Source organism: Pseudophryne corroboree, chromosome 1, assembly GCF_028390025.1.
Source record: "Pseudophryne corroboree isolate aPseCor3 chromosome 1, aPseCor3.hap2, whole genome shotgun sequence".
Lineage (NCBI taxonomy): Eukaryota > Metazoa > Chordata > Amphibia > Anura > Myobatrachidae > Pseudophryne > Pseudophryne corroboree.
Window position 1 is genome coordinate 463,330,810 of NC_086444.1, and position 24,979 is coordinate 463,355,788.

Below are 24,979 nucleotides of genomic sequence, written 5' to 3' on the forward strand. Positions count from 1 at the left end.
GAATCATGCCCAGGAACGACAGCCGCTTTGTCGGAACCAACTGTGATTTTGACAAATTCAGGAGCCAACCATGTTGCTGTCGAATCTTCAGGGAGAGTGTGACGTGTTCTAGTAATTTCTACCTTGATCTTGCCTTTATCAGCAGTTCGTCCAAGTACGGGATAATTGTGACTCCTTGCTTGCGCAAGAGGACCATAATTTCCGCCATCACCTTTGTGAAGATCCTTGGAGCCGTGGAAAGCTCAAACGGCAACATCTGAAATTGGTAATGACAATCCTGAACCGCAATCCTCAGGTACGCATGATGCGGAGGGCAAATGGGGACGTGTAAGTACGCGTCCTTTATGTCTACTGACACTATAAAATCTCCACCCTCCAGACTGGGGATTACTGCCCAAAAAGATTCCATTGAATTTGAATCTCTTCAGATAGAAATTGAGAGACCTTAAGTTCAGAATCGGTCTGACTGAGCCATCCGGCTTCGATACCATGAACAGGCTCGAAAAAAAACCTTTTCCTTGTTGTGACGGTGGTACTGTGACAATGACCTGATGTTGACACAGCTTTTGTATGGCTGCGCATACTACCTCCCTTTCCGGGAGAGACGCTGGCAAGGTTGATTTTAAAAAATGTTGAGGGGGCACGTTTTGAAACTCCAGTTTGTAACATTGGGTTATCATGTCTAATACCCAAGGATCCAGGCCCGATCGAATCCAGACCTGACTGAAAAGCCTAAGACGTGCCCCCACTTGAGTGGACTCATGCAGAGGAGCCCCAGCGTCATGTGGAGGATTTTGCAGCAGCCGCGGAGGGCTTTTGCTCCTGGGAACCTGACACCGCAAGTGATCTTTTACCCCTTCCCCTACCTCTAGTAGCAAGAAAGGAGCCCCCTCGACCTCTTTTGTACTTATTGGTCCTAAAGGTCTGCATCTGATAGTGAGGCGTTTTCTTCTGCTGTGAAGGGACATAAGGTAGAAATGATGATTTACCCGCAGTAGCCGTAGATACCAGGTATGCAAGGCCGTCACCAAACAAGACACCACCTTTATACGGCAGAGTCTCCATAGCTTTCTTTGAGTCCGCATCAACATTACATTGATGAATCCACAATGCCCTCCTAGCCGAGACTGCCATGGCATTGGCCTGTGATACCAAAATGCCAATATCCCTTGCAGCGTCTTTCAGATATGCTGCAGCGTCCCTTATGTAACTTAAAGTTACGAGAATGCTATCCCTGTCCAGGGTATCAATTTCAGTGGATAAATTATCCGCCCACTTTTCAATAGCGCTACTCACCAATGCCGACGCCACGGTAGGTCTGAGCAGCGTCCCCGTATAGACATATCGATTTCAATGTGCTTTCCTGTCGACGATCCGCAGGATCCTTCAGGGCTGTCGTGTCCGGACTCGGAAGAGCTACCTTTTTGGACAGACGGGATAAAGACTTGTCCACAGAGGGGGGTTGACTCCCACATTTTCCTGTCCCCTGAGGGAAATAGATAAGTCAGCAGAATTCTCTTGTAAAGCAAAAACTGTCAGGATTTTCCTAAGCCTTTTAAAAAAAGAGTATTCAGTTCATTAGAGGGAGGGAACGTTACCTCAGGTTTCCTACACTTATACATGCAGACCCTCGTATCAGGAACTTCAGGGTCCTCCTTTATTGCCACAATCATGTACTGAATATTCTTAGCCAGTTTAGGATTCAATCTGGCATCATTATAGTCGACACAGGAATCAGTATCCGTGTCGGTATCTGTGTCTAACTCGGTATCTGTGTCTACTAACTGGGCAAATGAACGCGTCTGTGCCCCCCAAGGGGTTTGTAAGCTGTGGTGGGTCACCAGGGTCCGGTGATCCTGTGGTCAGGGCCCTGGATGCTGTCCTCAGGAAGCCATGGCGGGGCCTGCCTGTAGCTCCTACTGTGCAGACAGACAGCAGCAGCTTGCAATCTGCCTGTTGCAGCCTTGATAGAAGCAATTAAAAATTAAAGTATAAAAAGGGGCTGGAGCACAGGAAACATCCAGCTCACTCAAACCACTAATCTAAAATGGTCTTGGAGGAGTATAGAGGGAGAGGAGCGAGCTAAACTTATTTAAAGAAATTTTAAGTGTCAGGATATATTTATCCACCTGTCTATACCCCAGTGTACTGTATGTACTCCAGTGTCCTCTAGAGGATCAAGGTGAAAAAATATTGCGTGCCTTTGATAAAGCAGGTTTTTAGTAAATGAATAAAAGTGCAAATAAAGTGCTTCCAGAGATTGAATTTATTTTAATGTTGTAACAGTATCATGTTTAACAAATAAAGTTCTTAATTTTTTTTTAAAAATCATTATCTTTATACAATTATATTTAGACGTTCAAGAAAATCACAGGTGTTCTTAAAATGTTCAACTCCGTGGTTAAAATCATTTGTTGTGGGATCAAATTGTAGACAAAGGTTTGTCATCTCATCTACATCCAATATAATGGTATTGTCTGGTACAACAACATTATTATTTGTTTCTATTGTGGCTGTAGAGCCATAGTTATCTATGCCATACTCATCGATGTTTACTTCTGTGTCAAACATTGGATTATGAAGCATTCCAGCTGTCCATAACTGCATTGGGGAATGGTATCTTTCAGTGCTCATAAGGTGATTATTCCATTGTGCAACAAATTCTGTTACTGCATGATTAATTCTTCTCAGATATACATAATGCAAAGCAAAGAGATGGCACTCATTGTTAGTATTTAGTATTCCTCTATGCTCCATCCATAAAAATAAATCTTTAAAGTAGTAGATGACAACTCTGTTTAATTCTGCCCATAAGCGTTCTATCCGTTGATTGTGAACACTCTGGCCAGTTATGAAGCTACCCCTATTAGGTCCTCTTGAGTTAATCATGTAACGTGCTATGTTAATATTTTCAACACCCATGTCTCCTCTTACTCGTAATGGTAATCCAAACCTTGATACACCTTTTTGAAATAATTGCAGTGTTGTTGATGCATTATTGTTTGTAGCAGTTTTAAGATAAATTATATTTCTGCTGAACCCATCTATGCAACCATGGAACACAAATCTCCAAGAGATTAGCTTGTGGTTACTGTCAATATGCCTGAAAGAAAGGAAAAAAAATAATGGTTATTATGATGACCTTGTTTTCAACAAAATCACATATTGCTACTCAAAATTATACAACTGTCTAATTTAAGTTTATGCGTTTCTTAAGAAATGAGGGGCTTTTAATAATTGTGAGCACCTACTAACACAAAGGTGATACTGTAACTAGGTTAAATATTGTGGAACAATTAACCAAAGGATACATCCTTAAGTATATACCGTTAAGAACAATGCTCTCATTCTTATCTAGTTGCAAAACAGCTGCAGCAGGCACATCAGTCTCTTTTTTCAAAATGTGCATACCTCAGAGCTGCAATGCGCATGCACAGTGCATGAATTATGATAACAGTCGCAAACACCATTTAGACAGTGTTCGTGGTGGTAAATTGGAGTGATTGGGTGAACACATGAGTCATGGATGTTCAGAATGCATTTTCTGGTCATGCATAAATGATCAGCTATTAATTACCTTGCTACTGGAGAGATCGCTGCATTCGGGGAGAGAAGCATAGCCTGCATGTCTACAGAGGCACTATATCTTTGTGACGCACCCATATGAAACTATGGTACTGATTTATCAGTATTTGTATGCCAGCTAGGAGGCAGCAGTGGGCAGATCTATGCTCAGATTGCTGTTCACATTTGCAAGTACAGGTTGAGTATCCCATATCCATATATTCCGAAATACGGAATATTCCGAAATACGGACTTTTTTTGAGTGAGAGTGAGATAGTGAAATCTTTGTTTTTTGATGACTCAATGTACACAAACTTTAATACACAAAGTTATTAATAATATTGTATTAAATGACCTTCAGGCTGTGTATACAAGGTGTATATGAAACATATGTGAATTGTGTGTATGTAGACACACTTTGTTTAATGCACAAAGTTATAAAAAATATTGGCAAAAATGACCTTCAGGCTGTGTGTATAAGGTGTATATGTAACATAAATGCATTCTGTGCTTAGATTTAGGTCCCATCACCATGATATCTCATTATGGTATGCAATTATTCCAACATACGGAAAAATCCAATATCCAAAATACCTCTGGTCCCAAGCATTTTGGATAAGGGATACTCAACCTGTATATGCATATATTGGAAAAAGCTAAAGGATAGAAACAGCAATCACATCTGAATGAGGTACAATGTGTCAACTATACCAGATTTGGAGAGGTTTTTTTTTCTACCATCTGAAGTTATTATCAATAGCAAACCCTGACAGACTACAGTTAATATACAAACCAACTAATGCTTTATTTGTCGAGTACAAAAGAAAAGTTTACATTACATGGGTGGGATATATAATATATTTTTAGTTTAGTAATCCCTTTTTATATCAATAAAATAATACTAGTAGTAGAATTACTATTCACACCATTACATTGTGTACAGTAGACCAAAAAAATAAAATGATAAAAAAAAAAATAGGTTCTGGTTTATTGGATTATTAAGCCTAAATGAAAGTGCACACAGCTGATTACAATGGATTATATACAATATCCTGGCCATCAGGATGCCGGCAGTAAATATCCTGACACTGGCATCCCGACGGGCTCAGCAAGTATGCTACCCCCCTATACCTCCTGCAGCCTAACACTATCCTCCCCCATAGTGCCTTACCCTAAACCCCAGCAGCTTAAACCTAACCCTCCTCCCTTAATTCCTAACCCTAACCTCCCACCTTCCGCAGCCTAACACTCCTCTCCCACAGACTAACCCTAACCTCACCCCCTAGTTCCTAACCTTACCTCCACACAGCCTAAACCTAACCCTACCCCTTAGTGCCTAACCCTTACCACCTCAACCCGCAACCTAACACTAACCTCCCCCAGTAAGTGCCTAAACACTCCCCCTTACCCTCGGCTACATACTCACCTCCTCTGGCATCCAGAGATTTGGATCCTGACGGGATTCCGGCGCTGGTGTCCTGATCCTGTTCAGGATTTAGGTGTTGGTGTCCCTAGCGGGTATAATATTCTGTGATCCTGACGGGAAGGATCGAGCCCTGGGAGCGCGATTGCAACAACATGTTCTTACCACAAATGATTTGGACCTGGTACACTATAAACTCTACGCTGAATAGCCCGTCTTTTACGAACAGCTCGGCCAACAGGATCCAGAAGTTGCAGCCTCCTTCTAATTTTCCACCTCTGTACTCTCAGTGCTCGGCTTCTGAGACTACCTTGAATATAACTTTCTCCAGCATTTGGTGTGGAATTTAGAAAACTCAAGATATGCTGATCAAGTTCATCATCACATATATCACTGAATCTGTTGTCAGAAGATGTAGGCAAGTTTAGTTCTTGTCGTCTTCTGTACAAAGTTGAAACACTGATGTTTAAGCAAGTTGCTATTCGAATCCACGAAAAGCCTAGTTCCCACAAATATTGTATCTGTTCTCTAGAAACAATGAACCTTAAAAAAAAAAAAAAACATTAATAAATACTGTTGTGAGATCTTGAAGAATTTGTGAATGTGTTTCACAGGCCGAAACCCTCACATTTTTTTTTTTAAAGTAGTCATTCACTTTTTGAAAATGTATCATATCATTATCTACCTATCAGCTTTAATAAACACTTGTCTGTTTCATAACACCCTTGAGTGAATGACTCAGACTCTGTACATTTGCATAAACATCTCTTGTGCGATTTTGCACAGAACTTGCTCATAAAACAATATTCACATTTGTAACATTTTGACATTTACATCTGGAGAGGCAATTACGGTGTTAAAAAGGGTACTTGGACACGAGCAGTAAGGGCTTATTCTTGTACTAGTGTTTCCGAATCTTGAATATAAGGCATATATGGCCAAAAATCGGCATAATTTACAGATGGTATGTGTCAGGTTCAAGTTTCAGATAATGATCACTTGTACCGGTGAATGCCCACATTAACCAGCAGTTATTTCCTTTGTCACATATTCCAAAAAAAAGTTTTGTAATAGACACAATTTTGTTATAATTGCACAAGAGATGTGCACATAACCTATCTTTAGTATATGTATCGAAATATGCATTCATTTACCTATGCCTTTTTAAAGACTAGATAAATATCTTAAAGGGTCTACTACGGTAAGCGAACACTCTGGATACCGGCGCCAGGATCCTGGCAACAGGGTGAGCACAAAAGAGTCCCTTGCAGGCTCACTGCGCTCGCCGTGCTATTTATATCAAATGCCTCCCATCTTAAGACCGCTTCTGTTAACACTTTAAAAAGCTTTTTATCTTCAGAAACAAAATAAAATTATGTAAAGGTTGGAGTGCACCTGGCACAGTAGATGACTGCCCCCCTGTCATATTTGAAAAAGGAAAGGCACGTGTTAAAAATGGGGTGTGGTCTTGTGTGAAAAGGGCATGGCCCCACAAGAGCACAACCAATTCAAATTATGCCAGACAGTAGAATTGCCCCTTAAGGGCCCTACACACTGGTCGATACCAGTGAAAGATATGAACGATCTAGTTCATTAATTAACGAAATACCACTCATATTTTTCAGTGTGGAGGCACCAACAATGAACGATGTGCGGCCCCGCGCTCGTTCATCGTTAGTGCTCTGTCGCTTGTGCATGCAGGCCAATATGGACGCTCGTCTATATTTGCATGCACTGCTATAGAGCCGGGTGACGGGGGGAGTGAAGAAAATTCACTCCACCCGTCACCTCTCCCCCACCCACCTCCAGGTCGCCCGTCTGCCGTATTGGCGGCGGGTCGACCAGTCTGTAGCGCCCTTTACTCACATTACAATACATAGTTGTGTCCTTTAGTCACAATACACCACACACTAGAGACCCTTATTAACATTATGCTTCACAATAGTTCCCCTTACACACATTATGCCAGAGTAGTGGCCCTTACACAGTGGGCGCACTAGCTAGTGCCAGAGATGTCACATCCTTTACATCATAGTTAATTTTGACAAGTATTTTCAATTTAGTTTTTGTCTTAGTCATTTACTTAAAAAATGAATAAATTTAAAGTAAAATCACATTTTAGTATTGGTTTTTGTTTCGTTTTAGTCAAGATTTAATCAGTACATCTTTGTTTTCATTTTAGTCCTGAAATTAACGGTCAACAAATGTGCATTTTTATACAGGTTGAGTATCCCATATCCAAATATTCCGAAATACGGAATATTCCGAAATACGGACTTTTTTGAGTGAGAGTAAGATAGTGAAACCTTTGTTTTATGATGGCTCAATGTGCACAAACTTTGTTTAATACACAGTCATTAAAAATATTGTATTAAATGACCTTCAGGCTGTGTGTATAAGGTGTATATGAAACCTAAATTAATTGTGTGAATGTACACACACTTTGTTTAATGCACAAAGCTATAAAAAATATTGGCTAAAATTACCTTCAGGCTGTGTGTATAAGGTGTATATGTAACATAAATGCATTCTGTACTTAGACTTGGGTCCCACCACCATGATCTCTCATTGTGATATGTAATTATTACAAAATACGGAAAAATCCGATATCCAAAATACCTCTGGTCCCAAGCATTTTGGATAAGGGAGACTCAACCTGTAATACAAGATTCTAAATGCCAAAAACCTAACTTTTTAGAAAAATAACCATAACTTGTAACACATCATAACATATGGGAATGTTTACAATATATGTAGCTACAATCACACACTTTTATGCAGGTGCAAGAGACTACTGCAAATGTAATTGTGTTATTGTGAAAATGACACAGAAAAAACAGAAAAATGGACTAAACTTAACACTTATTCAAATAACAATAGACCTTGCCTGAAAAGCATACAATCCATGGTTGCATTGCCAATCACTTATGAATAGAAAATAGTCGAGGTGTCATCACAAAATAGATAATAATTAATCATATTATTCTGTTAAAACAAAGCTAAAAGTTGATATTTGGCAAATTTATGACCTGGAGCAGAATGTGAAAACATACTGACAGAACTTCATAAAATACAGTAAAATAACTCGCCAGGAACACAGAGTATGGAAGGGTCCCACCCATTGGCACCTGTTCAGTATAATCCTGACAGTAAAAATTCCAATGGATCACGGTCACTATTATTACCCTAGCACTATCTCACCGCTCCCACAGCCTAACCCTAACTGTCCATTTCAGCTACCTAACTATAACCATCCCCTTCTGCAGCCTAATGCTGGGTACACACTGGCAGTGGGCTGGTAGCACAAACTTAAAGTGATATTTTCAGCTTGATATTTCTTATTATAGAGCATTTTTACAATCAAGAAGAATACGTTGATGAAAATGAAACTTACCTTGGCCTACCTACACCGACACTTAGAAGGGGAGCAGAATATCCAGGTGTTTGATTACAGTCAAATAAATGATTGATCCTGGTTTGGATATCCTCAATTAACAAAACTGTATGCTGAGATATGTCTTCTAGCATTGGAAGTAAAGTACTGTTTCCGCTAATAAAATGGTGACATGCAATGAGCATTGCAATTAAAACTTCTAAATGGCTTTCAAGTTTTCTATGTAGATGTTCCAAAAAATTTATATCCACTGAAAAAATAGCCCTTTCTGCAATAGTACAGCTTGACTTTAGTGAAAGAAAATATTCTTGAATATCTTCCACTGCCTCGATTAATATGAAATTAACACATAAACAGAGGAAAATACAAAAAGAGTAACTCATGGTTAATGGTTGCAATTGAATATATATTTAGTTGATATATAGTTAAAAAAAAAAATAATAATATTGGAATTATCTTGTCCTTCAAATTATTTGGAGATTTGCAAAACTGTATCAGAAGTCTCTCAAATTCCCTCGCTGGGCCACCATAATCTACAGCTCCTTCTGCATTCCCAAAGGAATCAGTCAAGTCAGTCAAGAGGACAGAAACGAGATTGTTTTCAGCCGTAATCCACGACACGCTCCTTCACAGACTAGTCCGTGTTTAACTTAGAACTGCTTTCAGTATAAATCTGTACTGCCAGATTTCACAGAACACCCTTTAAAGTCAAAAACAAAAATAAATCAAAATTTAGTTTCAAATAACTTTTAAAAATAAGGGCAAGTACAAATATTTATATATTTAGCATTCATGATTACCAATCCAAGCACTCACACACAGATTTTGATTTAATTGATGTCAAATAATATCCACACACATGCACATACAGATGCATGAGCACACATTGCGTCAAATATGAAGCTGGGCACCTCTGCATATACACTATATGGACACTGTATCCCAATACATATGGAGCAGGTACTTAATTTCCAAATAGAACAGCTCCCACTCTTCTTGGAAGGCTTTCCACAAGATTTTGGAGCGTTTCGATGGGAATTTGGGCCTATTCATTCTGTAGAGCATTTATGAGGTCAGGCACTGATGTTGGACGAGAAGGCCTGGCTCACAAGCTCCGGTCCAGTTCATCCCAAAGGTGCTCGATGGGGTTGCGGTCAGGGCTCTGTGCGGCCAGTCATGTTCTTCCACACAGAACTCATCAAACCGTGTCTTTGTACCCCAGTGCATAACGCAAGGACTATAGTCATCTTGGAATAGTAAAGGGCCTTCCCCAAACTGTTGCCACTAAGTTGGAAGCATAGCCCTGTCCAAACTGTCTTGGTATGCTAAAGCATTAAGATTGACCTTCACTGGAGAAAAGGAGCCTAGTCCAAACCCTGAAAAACAGCCCCATAGCATTATCCCTCCTCCACCTTCACAGTTTACACAACGTAGTCAGGCAGGTACCATTCTCCCGGCATCTGCCAAACCCAGACTCGCACTCCTGACTGCCAAACAGAGAAGCGTGATTCACCATCACTCCACAGAACACATTTCCACTGCTCACCATTCATGTATTGTGGGAAGACCAATATTGCTATATTGTTGCTCCCAGGAGGGGAGTCATTACAAATTTTTGAATGAAACAGACGCCCCTTGATAAACTACAACTTATGCCAACTGTCTCGGATGGTAAAGACTAATCCTGGAATTGGGAGAACTCTACACCAAAGCATAATTTTATGCAGAAAAATCTACTAACCCTCTCCCACTACTTACCTAAACATAAGCCTTTCCCCCACAACCTAACCCTAAGACATCCCCTACTGACTAAACTTTACCCCTCCTTCCCCTCCGATAGCCTATTCCCAAGCCTCCCCAGCATAATTACGTTTGGTATGCCAACAGACAGGTTTCAGGCATTGTGAGAGGAGTCAGGATTCCGGCATGGGTCTTCTCACCAGTATCGGGTGATAAAGCTGATTATTTACCTTATAACATTCACTATATGTGGGTAAGAGACTCAGTACGCAATTGGCGTATGGGGTACCGTAAGGGTACGCACTTAGCGTAGCAGACGCTTAGCCGTGGTCGAGACGCACGAGCGGCACGCTCACTCACAGCTTTACGCTTGGTATCGAACACGCTATAGGCGGCCGACTACCGTAATGCTATGCTACTAGCGTAGCGGACGCTGTGACCGCGAGGGGAACACGAGCGGCGCAGACGCTCACGGGATGACACTCAGTAAACCTTGTATGCAACACACTGAAAGATTGAGTTTATACTGTAAACCTTACTACTGAAATACTGTAGCGATATAATGCTGCTTAACCTTGTTAATATAAAAGCTGCTTGAGCGATTGAGACGCTCCGAATACCCTCAGCAATGTAATAAACACACAATTCCTTGCTAAGGCTCCTAAACCTTTACTAACGAGATTTAGTTATATCAAAAGGGGAAACACAGTTAACATTTCATACACTACAGGCTAACATTAATATCTAACAGAATAACTACACATGAATATACAATAGCGGCACAATCGCAAACACAAATACATAGACTAAAGGGCCCTACTCATTTGGCGATTCGCCGCCGAGGTGCCCGACGGCCGATACGGCCGACGAGCAACCCGGCGGCGGGGGGGCAGTGACGGGGGGAGTGAAGTTTCTTCACTCCCCCCGTCACCCGGCTGCATTGAAGTGCAGGCTAATATGGACGAGATCGTCCATATTGGCCTGCATGCACAGCCGACGGGAGATCAGCGATGAACGAGCGCGGGGACGCGCATCGTTCATCGCTGTAGTCTCCACACTGAAAGATATGAACGAGTTCTCGTTCATTTATGAACGAGATCGTTCATATCTTTCATTATATCGGCCAGTGTGTAGGGCCTATAAGAATGAATGGCTAACATTACATGGGTAACAAAGTGGCCACAGAGAAACATACCATACGGGGAACACTCGCCAGCGCAACCGGATCCAGTCCTCCAATTATCAGAGATAAATGTTGATGAGAGAGAGTACTGGCCGGTCTGGGGACAGTGGCCTTTATATACACAACATACAGTACACTACAAAGGGCCCTACAATCGCATTGTTCATTGGACACAAGAATGTCTCTCTGCACTGTAACAAAAGGTCATAGGTGGATTTGAACAGGTGGGCTGTGACTATTACAAACAGCTCAGGTGGGAGGGAATCTCAGGATTCCCGCCGCATGCATGAACCGCAAATATAGTAAATGTCCAGAAACTACTAATAGACATAACTATACGCAGGAGCGATTAATCTTTACCTAACCAACACCGGATTGTTACTAATAAAATACTCTTCGGTTAGGTACCAGACACCACTGTTCAACCTTTGTATCATGAAAAGAAGGATTCCCAAGTCCATGAACCAGTCATATTAAACAAACTTACAGTTATTATTAAGGGGAACATTACCTATAAAACATACTATTTAGATTTATTATGTAACGATTGAGTCGCCCGCTAGACGCACAAACTCTACCGTAAATGCACATACCACACGCTCGAGTGCATGGCCGTGGAGGTGCCATCACGCAACTGCGAATATGCGCACGCACGGGAGAGAATGTGCATGTGCAGCGGGCAAGCGCATGGGGTGAATATATGGCAACGTGTAGCATGATATTTTTCCGACTGACACGCGATTCCAGGCGCCGGCATCCCAAAAGCCAGGAAGCCAACTACATCCCGTATTAAGGATTACATGCAGGGTCAGGGACACAGAAAGAAGCCTGTATGTGCTTTGAGAGCTGCTGGGTATTGTACGCATGTGTGGTCTTGCTGAACACACATTCACAATTGATCATACATGCACAGCACCCATTTTAGTGGGTTGAGTTGCTGGTGGCCGGGATACCGGCTGTCAGGATCCCGGCACAAGGTTATATTCAGCCACTATGGGGTTCGTGACCCCCAGGAGAGGGAATAGTCCTTGCTTGACAGTATTCCAGCATCGGCATACTGACCGCCAGGATCCCAACAGCCGGCATATTGACTACATTGCATCCTCATACGGACTACCCTTTTCCGCTAGGATCCGGCGTTCAACCGCCATGCCGTCAAACGCAGCCACGGTAAGTCTTGGAACAGACAGGGTCCCTGTTGCAACAGGTCTTGTCTTAGAGGAAGCGGCCACGGATCTTCTGTGAGCATTTCCTGCAGATCCGGATACCAGGTCCTTCGTGGCCAATGAAGATTGTTCTCACTCCTCTTTCTTACCATTCTCAACACCTTGGGTATGAGGGGGAAGAGGAGGAAATACATAGTCCGACTGGAAAAACTACTGCCTGATGGTCTCTTGACCTGGCGCAATACCTCTGTAGCTTTTTGTTGAGGCGAGACGCCATCATGTCTATCTGGGGTAGTACCCACCGACTCGCAATCTGTGCGAAAACTTCCCGATGAAGTCCCCACTCTCCTGGATGTAGGTCGTGTCTGCTGAGGAAGTCTGCTTCCAAGTTGTCCACTCCCGGAATAAACACTGCTGAAAGTACGCTTACATGATTCTCCACCCAGCGAAGAATTCTGGTGGCTTCCGCCATTGCCACTCTGCTCCTTGTGCCGCCTGCCTTGGCGGTTTACATGAGCTACTGCGGTCACGTTGTCTGACTGGATCAGAACTGGCTTGTCGCAAAGTAAGGTCCCCGCTTGACGTAGGGCGTTGTATATGGCCCTTAGTTCCAGAATGTTGATGTGAAGACAAGTCTCTTGACTTGACCAAAGACCTTGGAAATTTCTTCCCTGTGCGACTGCTCCCCAACCTCGGAGGCTCGCATCCGTGGTCACCAGGATCCAGTCCTGAATGCCGAATCTGCGGCCCTCTAGAAGGTGAACACTCTGCAGCCACCACATAAGAGATACTTTGGCTCTGGGGGACAGGGTGATCAACTGATGAATTTGTAGATGTGACCAGGACCATTTGTCCAGTAGGTCCCATTGGAAGGTCCTCGCATGGAACCTGCCAAAGGGGATGGCCTCGTATGATGCCACCATCTTTCCCAGGACTCGAGTGCATTGATGCACTGATACCTGTTTTGGTTTCAATAGGTTCTTGACCAGAGTCATGAGTTCCTGGGCCTTTTCTATTGGAAGATAAACCTTTTTCTGGTCTGTATACAGAATCATGCCCAAGAAAGTCAGATGAGTCGTAGGAACCAACTGCGACTTCGGGATATTGAGAATCCAGCAGTGTTGATTCAGCACCTTCAGTGAAAGTGATACGCTGTTCAGTAACTGCTCTCTTGATCTCGCTTTTATGAGGAGATCGTCCAAGTACGGGATAATTGGGGTCAGGGACTCAGGTTCGACAGCAAAAAGGTCGACATACCTTAGGTCGGCACCAATTAGTCGACACACCTTAGGTCGACATGGACAAAAGGTCGACATGGACAAAGGGTCTACATGAGTATTTTATGTTTTTTTGGTGTCGTCTTCTTCGTAGAATGACCGGGAACACCAATTAGTGTACCGCGTCTCCTCGCATGGATCACTTCACTCGCCATGCTTCGGGCATGGTACCTTCGCTCCGCTACCGCGTCACTCAGCACAGATACCCGGGATTGAAAAAATGGCCCGGGATTGGCTTCCCTAGGCGTCAGCTATCGGCGAAGACTCACATTTCTTTCTATCTTCCTCTGGGAAGGGAAAAGCAACCAAGACCCTCTTAGGGATATGGAATTTTTTTTCAGGATTTTCCAAGGCTTTTTCAAAGATAGCATTTCATTTCTTAGATGCTGGGAAGGGGAGAGGGGCCTTTTTACTGTCCGGGAAAAAGGGCTCCTCAACGTGCTCAGGATTTGTGTCAGAAATGTGCAACACATCCTGTACGGCTTCAATCATCAACTGCACCCCCTTTGCAAGTGATGCCGCCCCCCTCGAAAAACATCCCCGTCACCGTCCGCAGTGTCAGAATCGGTGTCCGTGTCATCCTACATAATCTTGGCAAGTGCACGTTTGTGAGAATGTACTTGCAGGGACCCTGAGGAAGCAGTATCTGACCATACAACCATAGAGTATTGCTGTACCCGAGTGGCCTGCTCAGATCTAGCAACCCTTTCAGAAATCTGAGATATAGTCCCCCTAAGAGAGGCTAACCACTCTGGTTCTCTAGCTGGGATCTGCGCTACAACAGTGCAATCCTGGTTACATGGGATGGGATCTTCCTGAGAAGATAAATCCTCTGCAGCAAATGAAACAGAGTCTCTAGACATGTTTGCTAATACACACCAATCACACCACATACACACAGAGTACTGGGCAGACAGAGTTTCCCCACAAGAATGGCAGAGAGACACAGAGATTGGAGACAACCCATACACAGCGCTATTACAGGTATAAGGAGACCCTAAACCTGAGCTGACTGTCCCTTAATAGGCAACACAGTCTTTCACAGCCTCCCCTCCCTTCTACAATACCCTGGTACCGTACAGATAGCTGGAGTTGCACTTGAGGGAATGATCTTCCACTTGCATCCAATTGCAGGCAGGAAAATGGCGCTGAAACGCTGCTGGGTCCGCTCTGAGGATGGCGCCATCTTCCCGCTCTTCAAGATTATACTGGCCTGAGGATTTTAGGTGCTGGCTGAAATCCGCAGACCCCGACAGGCAGAATTGGTCAGTGTAGTGTCAGGCGCTGGCTCAGGGCGCCCCTCACAGCGCCGCACTGAAGTACTGCTGAGCCGTCCGGGAGCGCAGTTAATACTGCGCTCCTACCCTGAAGCCGCCATCTTCACACCGACTCCCTGCTATTTAGGGGGGACGGTGACTCACTCGTCACACTTCAGCTCTGCAAGGGGGTGGCGGCCTGCTGCTGGGGTGAGCGTTCCCCTGCGACGGGGAGCAATCTATCCCCTCTGGAGCTCAATGTCCAGTCAGCGGAGACAGTGGCTCAGACCCCGCAGGGCAGACACTGCTCCCCCCCTTAGTCCCCTCCTGCAGGCAGGCTGTTGCCAACAGCCTTCTGTAGAAAAAAAAAAACCTCTATAAAATCACTTTACTAGAAAAGCTCTGTATAGCTTCCCTAGCTGTGACCGGCTCCTCCGGGCACATTTTCAAAACTGAGTCTGGTAGGAGGGGCATAGAGGGAGGAGCCAGCACACACTATTAAACTCTTAAAGTGCCAATGGCTCCTGGTGGACCAGTTTATACCCCATGGTACTAATATGGACCCAAGCATCCTGTAGGACGTAAGAGAAAATATAAAAACATTTCATACATCAGGCCTAGGCTCCAACTGGTGGATTTCTCAAGTCAGGTCTCCCTTTAGTCTCAGGACACATGCAGAACACAAATCCTGCTGGCCTGGGAACCAAATGTTGGGACAAACATTTGACGGACACTTTATAGCTTGTACTGTCCAGGACTGGACACTTTATAGCTTGTACTGTCCAGGACTGCGCTGGCTGGATCACCCTCTCCCACTGCCCATGTCAGTTGCTGCCAGTTTAGTCTTGCAAATGCCTGAGCTCTCACTAGCCCATGGCTCACAGTGAACATGATCGGTGATGGTGGCTCCAGCTGCAAGATTCCCTTTAAACAGAATACACCAACCACTGGTGTCTCCCTAATGTTTCCACAGCTCCAGCTGTCCTAGATAATCCCAAGGTTAGGGCTCTTGCTGTGAACCGCAATAAGGGCTGTAGAGAGCCACACCAGGCAGCGGTAATGGAATAAGTGCATGGATCCACATTTGCTTTAAAAAAAAAAAAAAAAAACTGCAGCGCTGTGAAACAGTTAAGACCTACACAGGGGGGTGCCTATCAAATCCAGGGGGGCATGGGGGGGGGCAACTGATTCCCACCTTTTTGCGTCGGGAAGTGGGTTCCTCTTTGGCCGGCAATCCTCTTTCCAGTGATATTTAGGAAGATTGGGCATGTGCGCTTTCAATGTGCAGTGCCATCTTCCGACAGGCCGGGACAGAGTACATGCACTCCTGTGCATGACATGGGCACACACTAATCTCTGCTGGGTATGAGACTGAATCTGCTAATTTGTCACACCCCCCCCCCCCCCCCCACCCATCCCCGCTCCTGTGCTGTTGACATTGACAGCATTTCAAGCAGCAACAGCATACATACAGTAAGTCAGTGGCACTGCATAGCGTCTGGTGGCACCAGGGACGTTTCTAGGGGCCTGCCCTCAACCGCTGCAGTAGACGCGTTTGAGCACCCGCCCTCCCTCCCTCCTGGCTTCCGGTATCAGTTTCCTCTCCTCACACAGGTAGGTACTCCGATAACCCCCCTGCGTGCACCACTGCATGTTACATTCCAAATCAAATATCCTCCTCTCCCATACTATCCCTCAGTATATGCAGATCCCCATATTAAGTTACAGTATGGTACACACAGCCTCCCCTCTACCACACTACTCCTCAGTACACACATCCCCCCTCTCCCACATCATTCCTCAGTATACACACACAGCCCACCCCCTCCCTATTCCTCTGCACACACAAAGCCCCACGTCTCCTCTGCACACACACAGCCTCGCCCCTCCCTATTCCTCTGTACACACACAGCCCCCCCTCCCTATTCCTCTGTACACACACAGCCCCCCCCCCATTCCTCTGTACACACACAGCCCCCCCCATTCCTCTGTACACACACACAGCCCGCCTCCCTATTCCTCTGTACACACACAGCCCCCCTCCCTATTCCTCTGTACACACACAGCCCTCCCTCCCTATCCCTCTGTACACACACAGCCCTCCCTCCCTATCCCTCTGTACACACACAGCCCTCCCTCCCTATCCCTCTGTACACACACAGCCCTCCCTCCCTATCCCTCTGTACACACACAGCCCTCCCTCCCTATCCCTCTGTACACACACAGCCCTCCCTCCCTATCCCTCTGTACACACACAGCCCTCCCTCCCTATCCCTCTGTACACACACAGCCCTCCCTCCCTATTCCTCTGTACACACACAGCCCTCCCTCCCTATTCCTCTGTACACACACAGCCCTCCCTCCCTATTCCTCTGTACACACACAGCCCTCCCTCCCTATTCCTCTGTACACACACACACACACAGCCCTCCCTCCCTATTCCTCTGTACACACACACACACAGCCCTCCCTCCCTATTCCTCTGTACACACACACAGCCCTCCCTCCCTATTCCTCTGTACACACACACACAGCCCTCCCTCCCTCCCTATTCCTCTGTACACACACACACACAGCCCTCCCTCCCTATTCCTCTGTACACACACACACACAGCCCTCCCTCCCTATTCCTCTGTACACACACACACAGCCCTCCCTCCCTATTCCTCTGTACACACACACACAGCCCTCCCTCCCTATTCCTCTGTACACACACACACAGCCCTCCCTCCCTATTCCTCTGTACACACACACAGCCCTCCCTCCCTATTCCTCTGTACACACACACACAGCCCCCCTCCCTATTCCTCTGTACACACACACACAGCCCCCCTCCCTATTCCTCTGCACACACACAGCCCCCCCACTATTCCTCTGCACACACACACACAGCACCCCCACTATTCCTCTGCACACACAGCCCCCCTCCCTATTACTCTGCACACACACACACAGCCCCCCTCCCTATTCCTCTGCACACACACACACAGCCCTCCCTCCCTATTCCTCTGCACACACACACACAGCCCTCCCTCCCTATTCCTCTGTACACACACACACAGCCCTCCCTCCCTATTCCTCTGTACACACACAGCCACCCCTCCCTATTCCTCTGTACACACACAGCCCCCCTCCCATTCCTCTGTACACACACAGCCCCCCTCCCTATTCCTCTATACACATACAGCCCCCCCCCCCATTTCTCTGTACACACACACAGCACCCCTCCCTATTCCTCTATACACACACAGCCCCCCCCCCCCCATTTCTCTGTACACACACACAGCACCCCTCCCTATTCCTCTATACACACACACAGCCCACCATACCTAATCCTCTGTACACACACAGCCCCCCCCCATTCCTCTGTACACACACAGCCCCCCCCCCCCTATTCCTCTGTACACACACAGCCCCCCCCCCTATTCCTCTGTACACACACAGCCCCCCCCTATTCCTCTGTACACACACAGCCCCCCCCCCCCCTATTCCTCTGTACACACACAGCCCCCCCCATTCCTCTGTACACACAGCCCCCCCCATTCCTCTGTACACACACAGCCCCCCCCCCTATTCCTCTGTACACACACAGCCCCCCCCCCTATTCCTCTGTACACACACAGCCCCCCCCCCCCTATTCCTCTGTACACACACAGCCCCCCCCCCCCCCCTCCCCCCTCCCTCCCTCGTTATTCCAATCCTCAGTACACTTCCTCCCTATTGTACCTGGCTTTCCTGTTTGTTTCTTACAGAGGGAGCCAGCACACACCACGTGGAGCCAGCCAGTGACTCAGGCGATGGGCACTTGAGCAGGCAGAGGAGGACAGGGCTTTTACCTCACAGCAGCTCACTCTATGATCGGCTGGCTCAGTCTGGGGCCAGACACTGAATGTTAAGCAGAGCCAGCACGAGTGTTCTGCCTTAGTTCAGGGGCGGGACACAGACAGCTGCACCACAACTTATCCTGCCTTCCACATGAGCAAGGTCTAAACGCTGCCAGACACTCTCAGGAGGATCACTAGTCACCACTCACCTCACTTGCAGCTGCTGCGCTTTGTGTATGCTGTTGCAACATCACATGGCGCGCAGAAATCGTTATCGCGCCAAGACACTGGGGCAGGTTAACCACTTCCTCTACCAGACCATAGCCTGATCTACAATGAGGGGGCGTGGCAAGGGGCGGAGCTTCCAACGGCCGCTATTACTGCAGACCGCTATGCTATCCCACTGCTGAAACTAAGGCAGCTTCTGTACCTCGGCTGATGGCCAGTCTGCCCTGCGGATGTCTCCCCAACCCATGAGTGCTGGCACTGGAAGCTTGTCACTCATGCATACAGCTTCCCCCTCCCCTATACTCAGTGTCTGTCCTCCTGTGAGTGCTGCACATTACATTTTCCCACACTCTGCCCTGCAAACCACAACTATTAGCTGAGCTGATCTGCAAATGCTTAGCTGCTCATTGTGTGTCATGTGTCTGCACCCCTGGTCTCCCCCTCAGCCCCTCTTCGGGTAGTGTTTGTCACCAGACATTCCCACCTGCACACACCCCAATGGTACAGTACCTAGAAAGGGGTCAGGCAGCCTGAGGCAGGAGATGAGCTGCTCTGCAATGTGCCTCAGTAACACTTCTCTGCTGCTGACAATGCCACCTAGAGAGAGATCCACTTCACAGCTCTTCCACACTATACTGATCCTCCTCCCAGCCAGCACCACTGCTTATATAGGAGAGCTGTGATTGGCTGGCTGCATCATGTGCTTTTCTCAGTGTATGTCATATCCCCACATCTCACCATAGTCCATAGCCATCTCAGTGTATGTCATATCCCCATCTCACCATATGTCATATCCATCTCAGCACAATCCATAGCCATCTCACCATATGTTATATCCCCATCTCACCATATGTCATATCCATCTCACTATATGTCATATCCATCTCACCATATGTTATATCCATCTCACCATATGTCATATCCATCTCACCATATGTCATATCCATCTCACCATATGTTATATCCATCTCAGCATAATCCATAGCCATCTCACCATATGTCATATCCATCTCAGCATATGTCATAGCCATCTCACCATATGTTATATCCATCTCACCATATGTCATATCCATCTCACCATATGTTATATCCATCTCACCATATGTCATATCCATCTCACCATATGTCATATCCATCTCACCATATGTCATATCCATCTCACCATATGTTATATCCATTTCAGCATAATCCATATCCATCTCAGCATATGTCATATCCATCTCAGCATAATCCATAGCCATCTCACCATATGTCATATCCATCTCACCATATGTCATATCCATTTCAGCATAATCCATAGCCATCTCACCATATGTCATATCCATTTCAGCATAATCCATAGCCATCTCACCATATGTCATATCCATCTCACCATATGTCATATCCATCTCACCATATGTCATATCCATCTCACCATACATCATATCCATCTCACCATATGTCATATCCATCTCACCATATGTCATATCCATTTCAGCATAATCCATATCCATCTCAGCATATGTCATATCCATCTCACCATACATCATATTCATCTCAACAGATGTCATATCCATCTCAGCATATGTCATATCCATCTCAGCATATGTCATATCCATCTCAGCATATGTCATATCCATCTCACCATATGTCATATCCATCTCGGCATACGTCATATCCATCTCGGCATATGTCATATCCATCTCACCATATGTCATATCCATCTCAGCATAGTCCATATCCATCTTGTCATATGTCATATCCATCTCAGCATATGTCATATCCCATATCTATCTCAGCATACGTCATATCCATCTCAGCATACGTCATATCCATCTTGGCATACGTCATATCCATCTCGGCATATGTCATATCCATCTCAGCACATATCATATCCATCTCGGCATATGTCATATCCATCTTGGCATATGTCATATCCATCTCGGCATATGTCATATCCATCTCAGAATACGTCATATCCATCTCAGCACACATCATATCCATCTCGGCATATGTCATATCCATCTCAGTACACGTCATATCCATCTCAGCATACATCATATCCATCTCAGCATACGGCATATCCATCTCAGCATACGGCATATCCATCTCAGCATACATCATATCCATAAAGCAAAAATTAGCTATATGTTATATCTAGAAAGCTGTAATTTTGACTTGAACGGCCCCTCATACAATTCTGAATTGGATGTGGAGTCTGCTCCATAGATGACCTCCTCTGTTTTCTCTATTAACCAGTATTCCTCCTACATTACCATCTCACATAGATGCGGCATGGTATCATTGTCCCACAGCATGCAAAGATGACAGTTTAGTATGGGTGTAAATATCCTATGGTTACCCAGCTGTTGCTGAACTTCTTGTACAGTGTCCATGTGAATCAGTGCATATCTGGTCTCAGCTGAATGCACATGCGGCAGTCCTGAGGTGTGACATATATCATACCTCCCAACATGACCCTTTCCAGGAGGGACAAAATGTTCTGTTCCTGGACTTCCCTCGTAATCTGTTATTAAGAGAGCCTACATCAGCATGAGTTGTAGTTTTGTGAAAATACGGAAAACTACAACTCATTCCAATAGCATGCGTGGGGGTCGCCCAGCACAGGGCATGTCTAGGGTAGCCCCAGGCTGCCATTTTTGGGGTCGCAGTGGCTGTATGTGATGTCACGCAGCCGCCGTGGCCCGCCCCGTGATGCCCCGGACATGCCTCTGTTGTCTGGACCACGTCCCCCCCCCCCCCCAACGCCACGGTGACGCCTCCAAAACACTGCGTCAATGCCCCCCCACCCCACGAACGCCTATGCCTATGCCTCCACTGTTTTGTATATATATATATATATATATATATATATATATAGTATAGTAGTATGTGCTCGGATCGGCACTCTCCATATACATTCAATGGTGCTCCGGTGCCATCTGGAACATGCATGTAGAAGTTTTCAAAAGGACAATCAGCGGCACTCAGAGACTGCAATGACCAAGAATAAAGTGCAAGTGCTTTTAATCCATATAAGCATATATATATATAATTCCTCGGTTCTTATAAATAAGAATAAAGGGCGGCACTCCAATTTCTTCAATATAAATAGATTCCTTTAGTGAAACTTCATGTTAAATCGTCGTCAAAGGAATCTATTTATATTGAAGAAATTGGAGTGCCGCCCTTTATTCTTATTTATAAGAACCGAGGAACTATCTATGCATGTGGGGAGGGCACCACATTTATTCCTATATTGTCCAGAGTGCCAAGCCATTGTTGCAGTATATATATATATATATATATATATATATAAGATGCTAGAGCCGGCACTCACCCTAAATTCACTATGCTCTGGTGCCCTCTGGAATCATGAGTATAGAGCCGGAGAAGACATACAGCGGCACTCAGAGACTCATTTTAAATGAATAAAGTGCAAAAATGTATTTAATCCATAATGGAATCAGGTGACCAACGTTTCGGGGCTGTGGCGCCCCTTTGTCAATGTGATACAAGTGCAAGTGAAAACAACATACCTTTTAGACAAGAGAAGACCCACGAATGGGACACAAGCCAGGGGAAGGGGGTGGGGACCATCTCCGTCCCGTACTCCTCCGGCTGTGGTGACGTCAGCGCGTCCGAGCGTCATCTGTCGTCACTTCATGGAAACCTGAGCTCACTCGGCAGCCATGGCAACCGGCGCTTGCTAGTAGCCAGGCGTCTGATAGACGTCGGTGCAGCTGTAAAGACAACAAAGTGCAATGCTGTGCAGATAACAAATAAAGAGTAAAATACATGTAATTAAAAACATACCTAAGAGACACGTCATCTAAAAGGGGAAACATACTTAAACAATGTCGGCTGGGAGACAGCTATAAGTCTAAGGTCAGGATCTAGGGCCCGAACATAATCACCAAGACAGGCATGAAGTACACAATAACTAGTATAATGATGCCCACATATATATGGACACTAAGCCATACAAAATAAACATATAACATGTATTACCATCAAAATATATACTCTTAACCACTGTGACATGATTGGATAGACTCATTACTGGAAACATGGCTATAATGGAGGCCACTCGGCATGTATACTGAGTGCCATTGCTAGCAAAACCAGCTACTGAAACCATATAAATAAATGGACATAATGAGTATTACTGAAAAACACTCCATAGAATTTTGTCATTAAGGCCCTTAGGTCGGGTGGTGTCCTTGGACACCACCCTTAGGTCGGGTGGTGTCCAAGGAATATATCCATCTGGCCTCCATACGTAAAAGCTGGCCACCACGATCGTCACCTCTTATAGATTTGGGGATGTGGTCAATAATTTGAAAATTCAACTCATTGAGGGAATGCTTCAGCTCTGCAAAGTGCTTCACGACCGGTTGGTCTGAAGACTTCCCGGTGATGGCATATTTAATGACGATCTATGCATGGTCAAACGTTCACGGGCACAGCGTACCGTCTTACCCACATACTGTAACTTACAGGGACAGGTAATCAGGTACACAATGTGGGTGGTAGTACAGGTGCCCACATGTCTGATGGAAAAAGATTTGCCTGTGACAGTGGAAGTAAAGGAGGCTCCAGGCTGCATGTTGGTGCATGTCTTGCACCCAAAGCATCTGTAACAGCCTGGAGGTTTGGTCAAAAAGTTAATTGTAGAACGTTCCTCAAATCCCGTAATGTTGGTGTGAACAAGATGATCTTTGATGCTTTTACCCTTCTTGTAGCAAGTGAGGGGTCGTTTATTTCTAAATGAAGACAATTTTTTGTCTGAAGATACTATTGGCCACATAGCTTTAAGGGCTCTACGTACGACGGGGCTGGAAGTATTGTACTTAGTAACCAGCGGTAGTATCTGCTCCTGATAGGCCTTCCTAGATCCCAACTAATGAGGGCTGCAAGAATTACAAGCGATCTGTCTAAACTTGTTCAAGCCTTGTCTGTAGTGGTGGACCGTTTCTCAGCCAGAGGCTACGATCCAAAGGAGCTCCTAAAACATAAACAGGAGATTGCCAACATACCCAGAGGAAAATTATGTCAAAGGCCTAAATATCAGGAGCAGATACTACTATATATATTGTGACAAGGATCACATACAGTGGGTAAAGTTAAAACAACAGGTTTATTCTTTTTCCACAGGTTAGGTCACTCGCATGGTTTAACAGCAATTCACAGCAGATCACAGGTCACATCACAACATTCCATGTTCTAAGATGGTACATACTCCAATGGCTTCTAGCATAACCCCACACTCCCAGCCTATCACCTGGGCGACTTTCGCCATCAAGAGCCTTTTCCCTCTGCACAGACAGCATTTTTAAAGCTAACCGCTAACCAGGTGCTACCAATCAGCTTAGCTGCAGCTCATCTCTGATCTCAAATAAAAAAATGTACACAGGTGAAATACTGCTGTCCCTGGCACAATACATATATAGACACTCCTGTTAAGAAACTCGAAAATCTCTAGACTTGAGGGATGAAGAAGCACACAAGCATATGGTGCATCATGTTTCTGGCAAACGTCATGGGATCCATGGCATTACCATACCTCCCAACATGACCCTCTGAAGGAGGAATAGAATGCTCTGCTCCTGGACTTCGTCTTATCTAATAACCTGTTCAAAACAGGTGGCGGCAATCATAAATTAAGAGAAAAGTCCAGAAGCAGAGCATTCTGTCCCTCCTGAAGAGGGTCATGTTGGGAGGTATGCATTACACCTCCCTGTTTTCTATGGGAGAAGTGCATGAGAGGTATGTACCTCATCATTATTTCCCTGCTGCTTCCCTTTTAGCAAAGTTGTATTACAGGAAGTTATTGTAACATAATAGCAGTTGCATCAAAAGCAAATGTTTTGCAATGTTGCTACTAGTTTTTAGCATGGAGATGTCTCAGATAAAACTTGGTGGTGCAGGCATAGCTGGATTAA

General features: G+C 45.2%; 1 protein-coding gene across 4 annotated transcripts; it reads right to left on the reverse strand.

Moving 5' to 3' along the window:
- Nucleotides 1–2,251: 2,251 nt before the first annotated feature.
- LOC134893508 (uncharacterized) lies at nucleotides 2,252–19,693 on the reverse strand. Of its 4 annotated transcripts, none has more exons than XR_010171687.1 (4): nucleotides 18,730–18,937; nucleotides 8,382–9,081; nucleotides 4,991–5,530; nucleotides 2,252–3,103 (listed from the first exon to the last, which is right to left on the reverse strand). XR_010171687.1 is itself a non-coding variant. In XM_063913692.1 (4 exons), the coding sequence occupies exons 2-4, from the start codon at nucleotides 8,762–8,764 to the stop codon at nucleotides 2,338–2,340; spliced, it is 1,527 nt and encodes a 508-aa protein (XP_063769762.1). In that variant the 5' UTR covers nucleotides 8,765–9,081; nucleotides 19,566–19,693; the 3' UTR covers nucleotides 2,252–2,337. The 4 variants fall into 4 exon arrangements, 3 of the variants coding, with proteins under 3 accessions (XP_063769762.1, XP_063769761.1, XP_063769763.1); XM_063913692.1 differs by lacking the exon at nucleotides 18,730–18,937 and adding an exon at nucleotides 19,566–19,693 and having other exon boundaries at nucleotides 5,153–5,530; XM_063913691.1 differs by having other exon boundaries at nucleotides 5,153–5,530; nucleotides 18,730–18,914.
- Between the last annotated feature and the right edge of the window lie 5,286 nt (nucleotides 19,694–24,979).

What these genes read in the sequence shown, in the direction of transcription:
- LOC134893508 (XM_063913692.1), bottom strand. Translation starts at nt 8,764, where the DNA reads ATGAGTTACTCTTTTTGTATTTTCCTCTGTTTATGTGTTAATTTCATA. An exon ending in GTCGGTGTAGGTAGGCCAAG is followed by an intron (nt 5,531 to 8,381) that starts GTAAGTTTCATT and finishes TTTTTTTTTAAG; the next exon opens with GTTCATTGTTTCTAGAGAAC. An exon ending in CCAGGTCCAAATCATTTGTG is followed by an intron (nt 3,104 to 5,152) that starts GTAAGAACATGT and finishes CCTTTCTTTCAG; the next exon opens with GCATATTGACAGTAACCACA.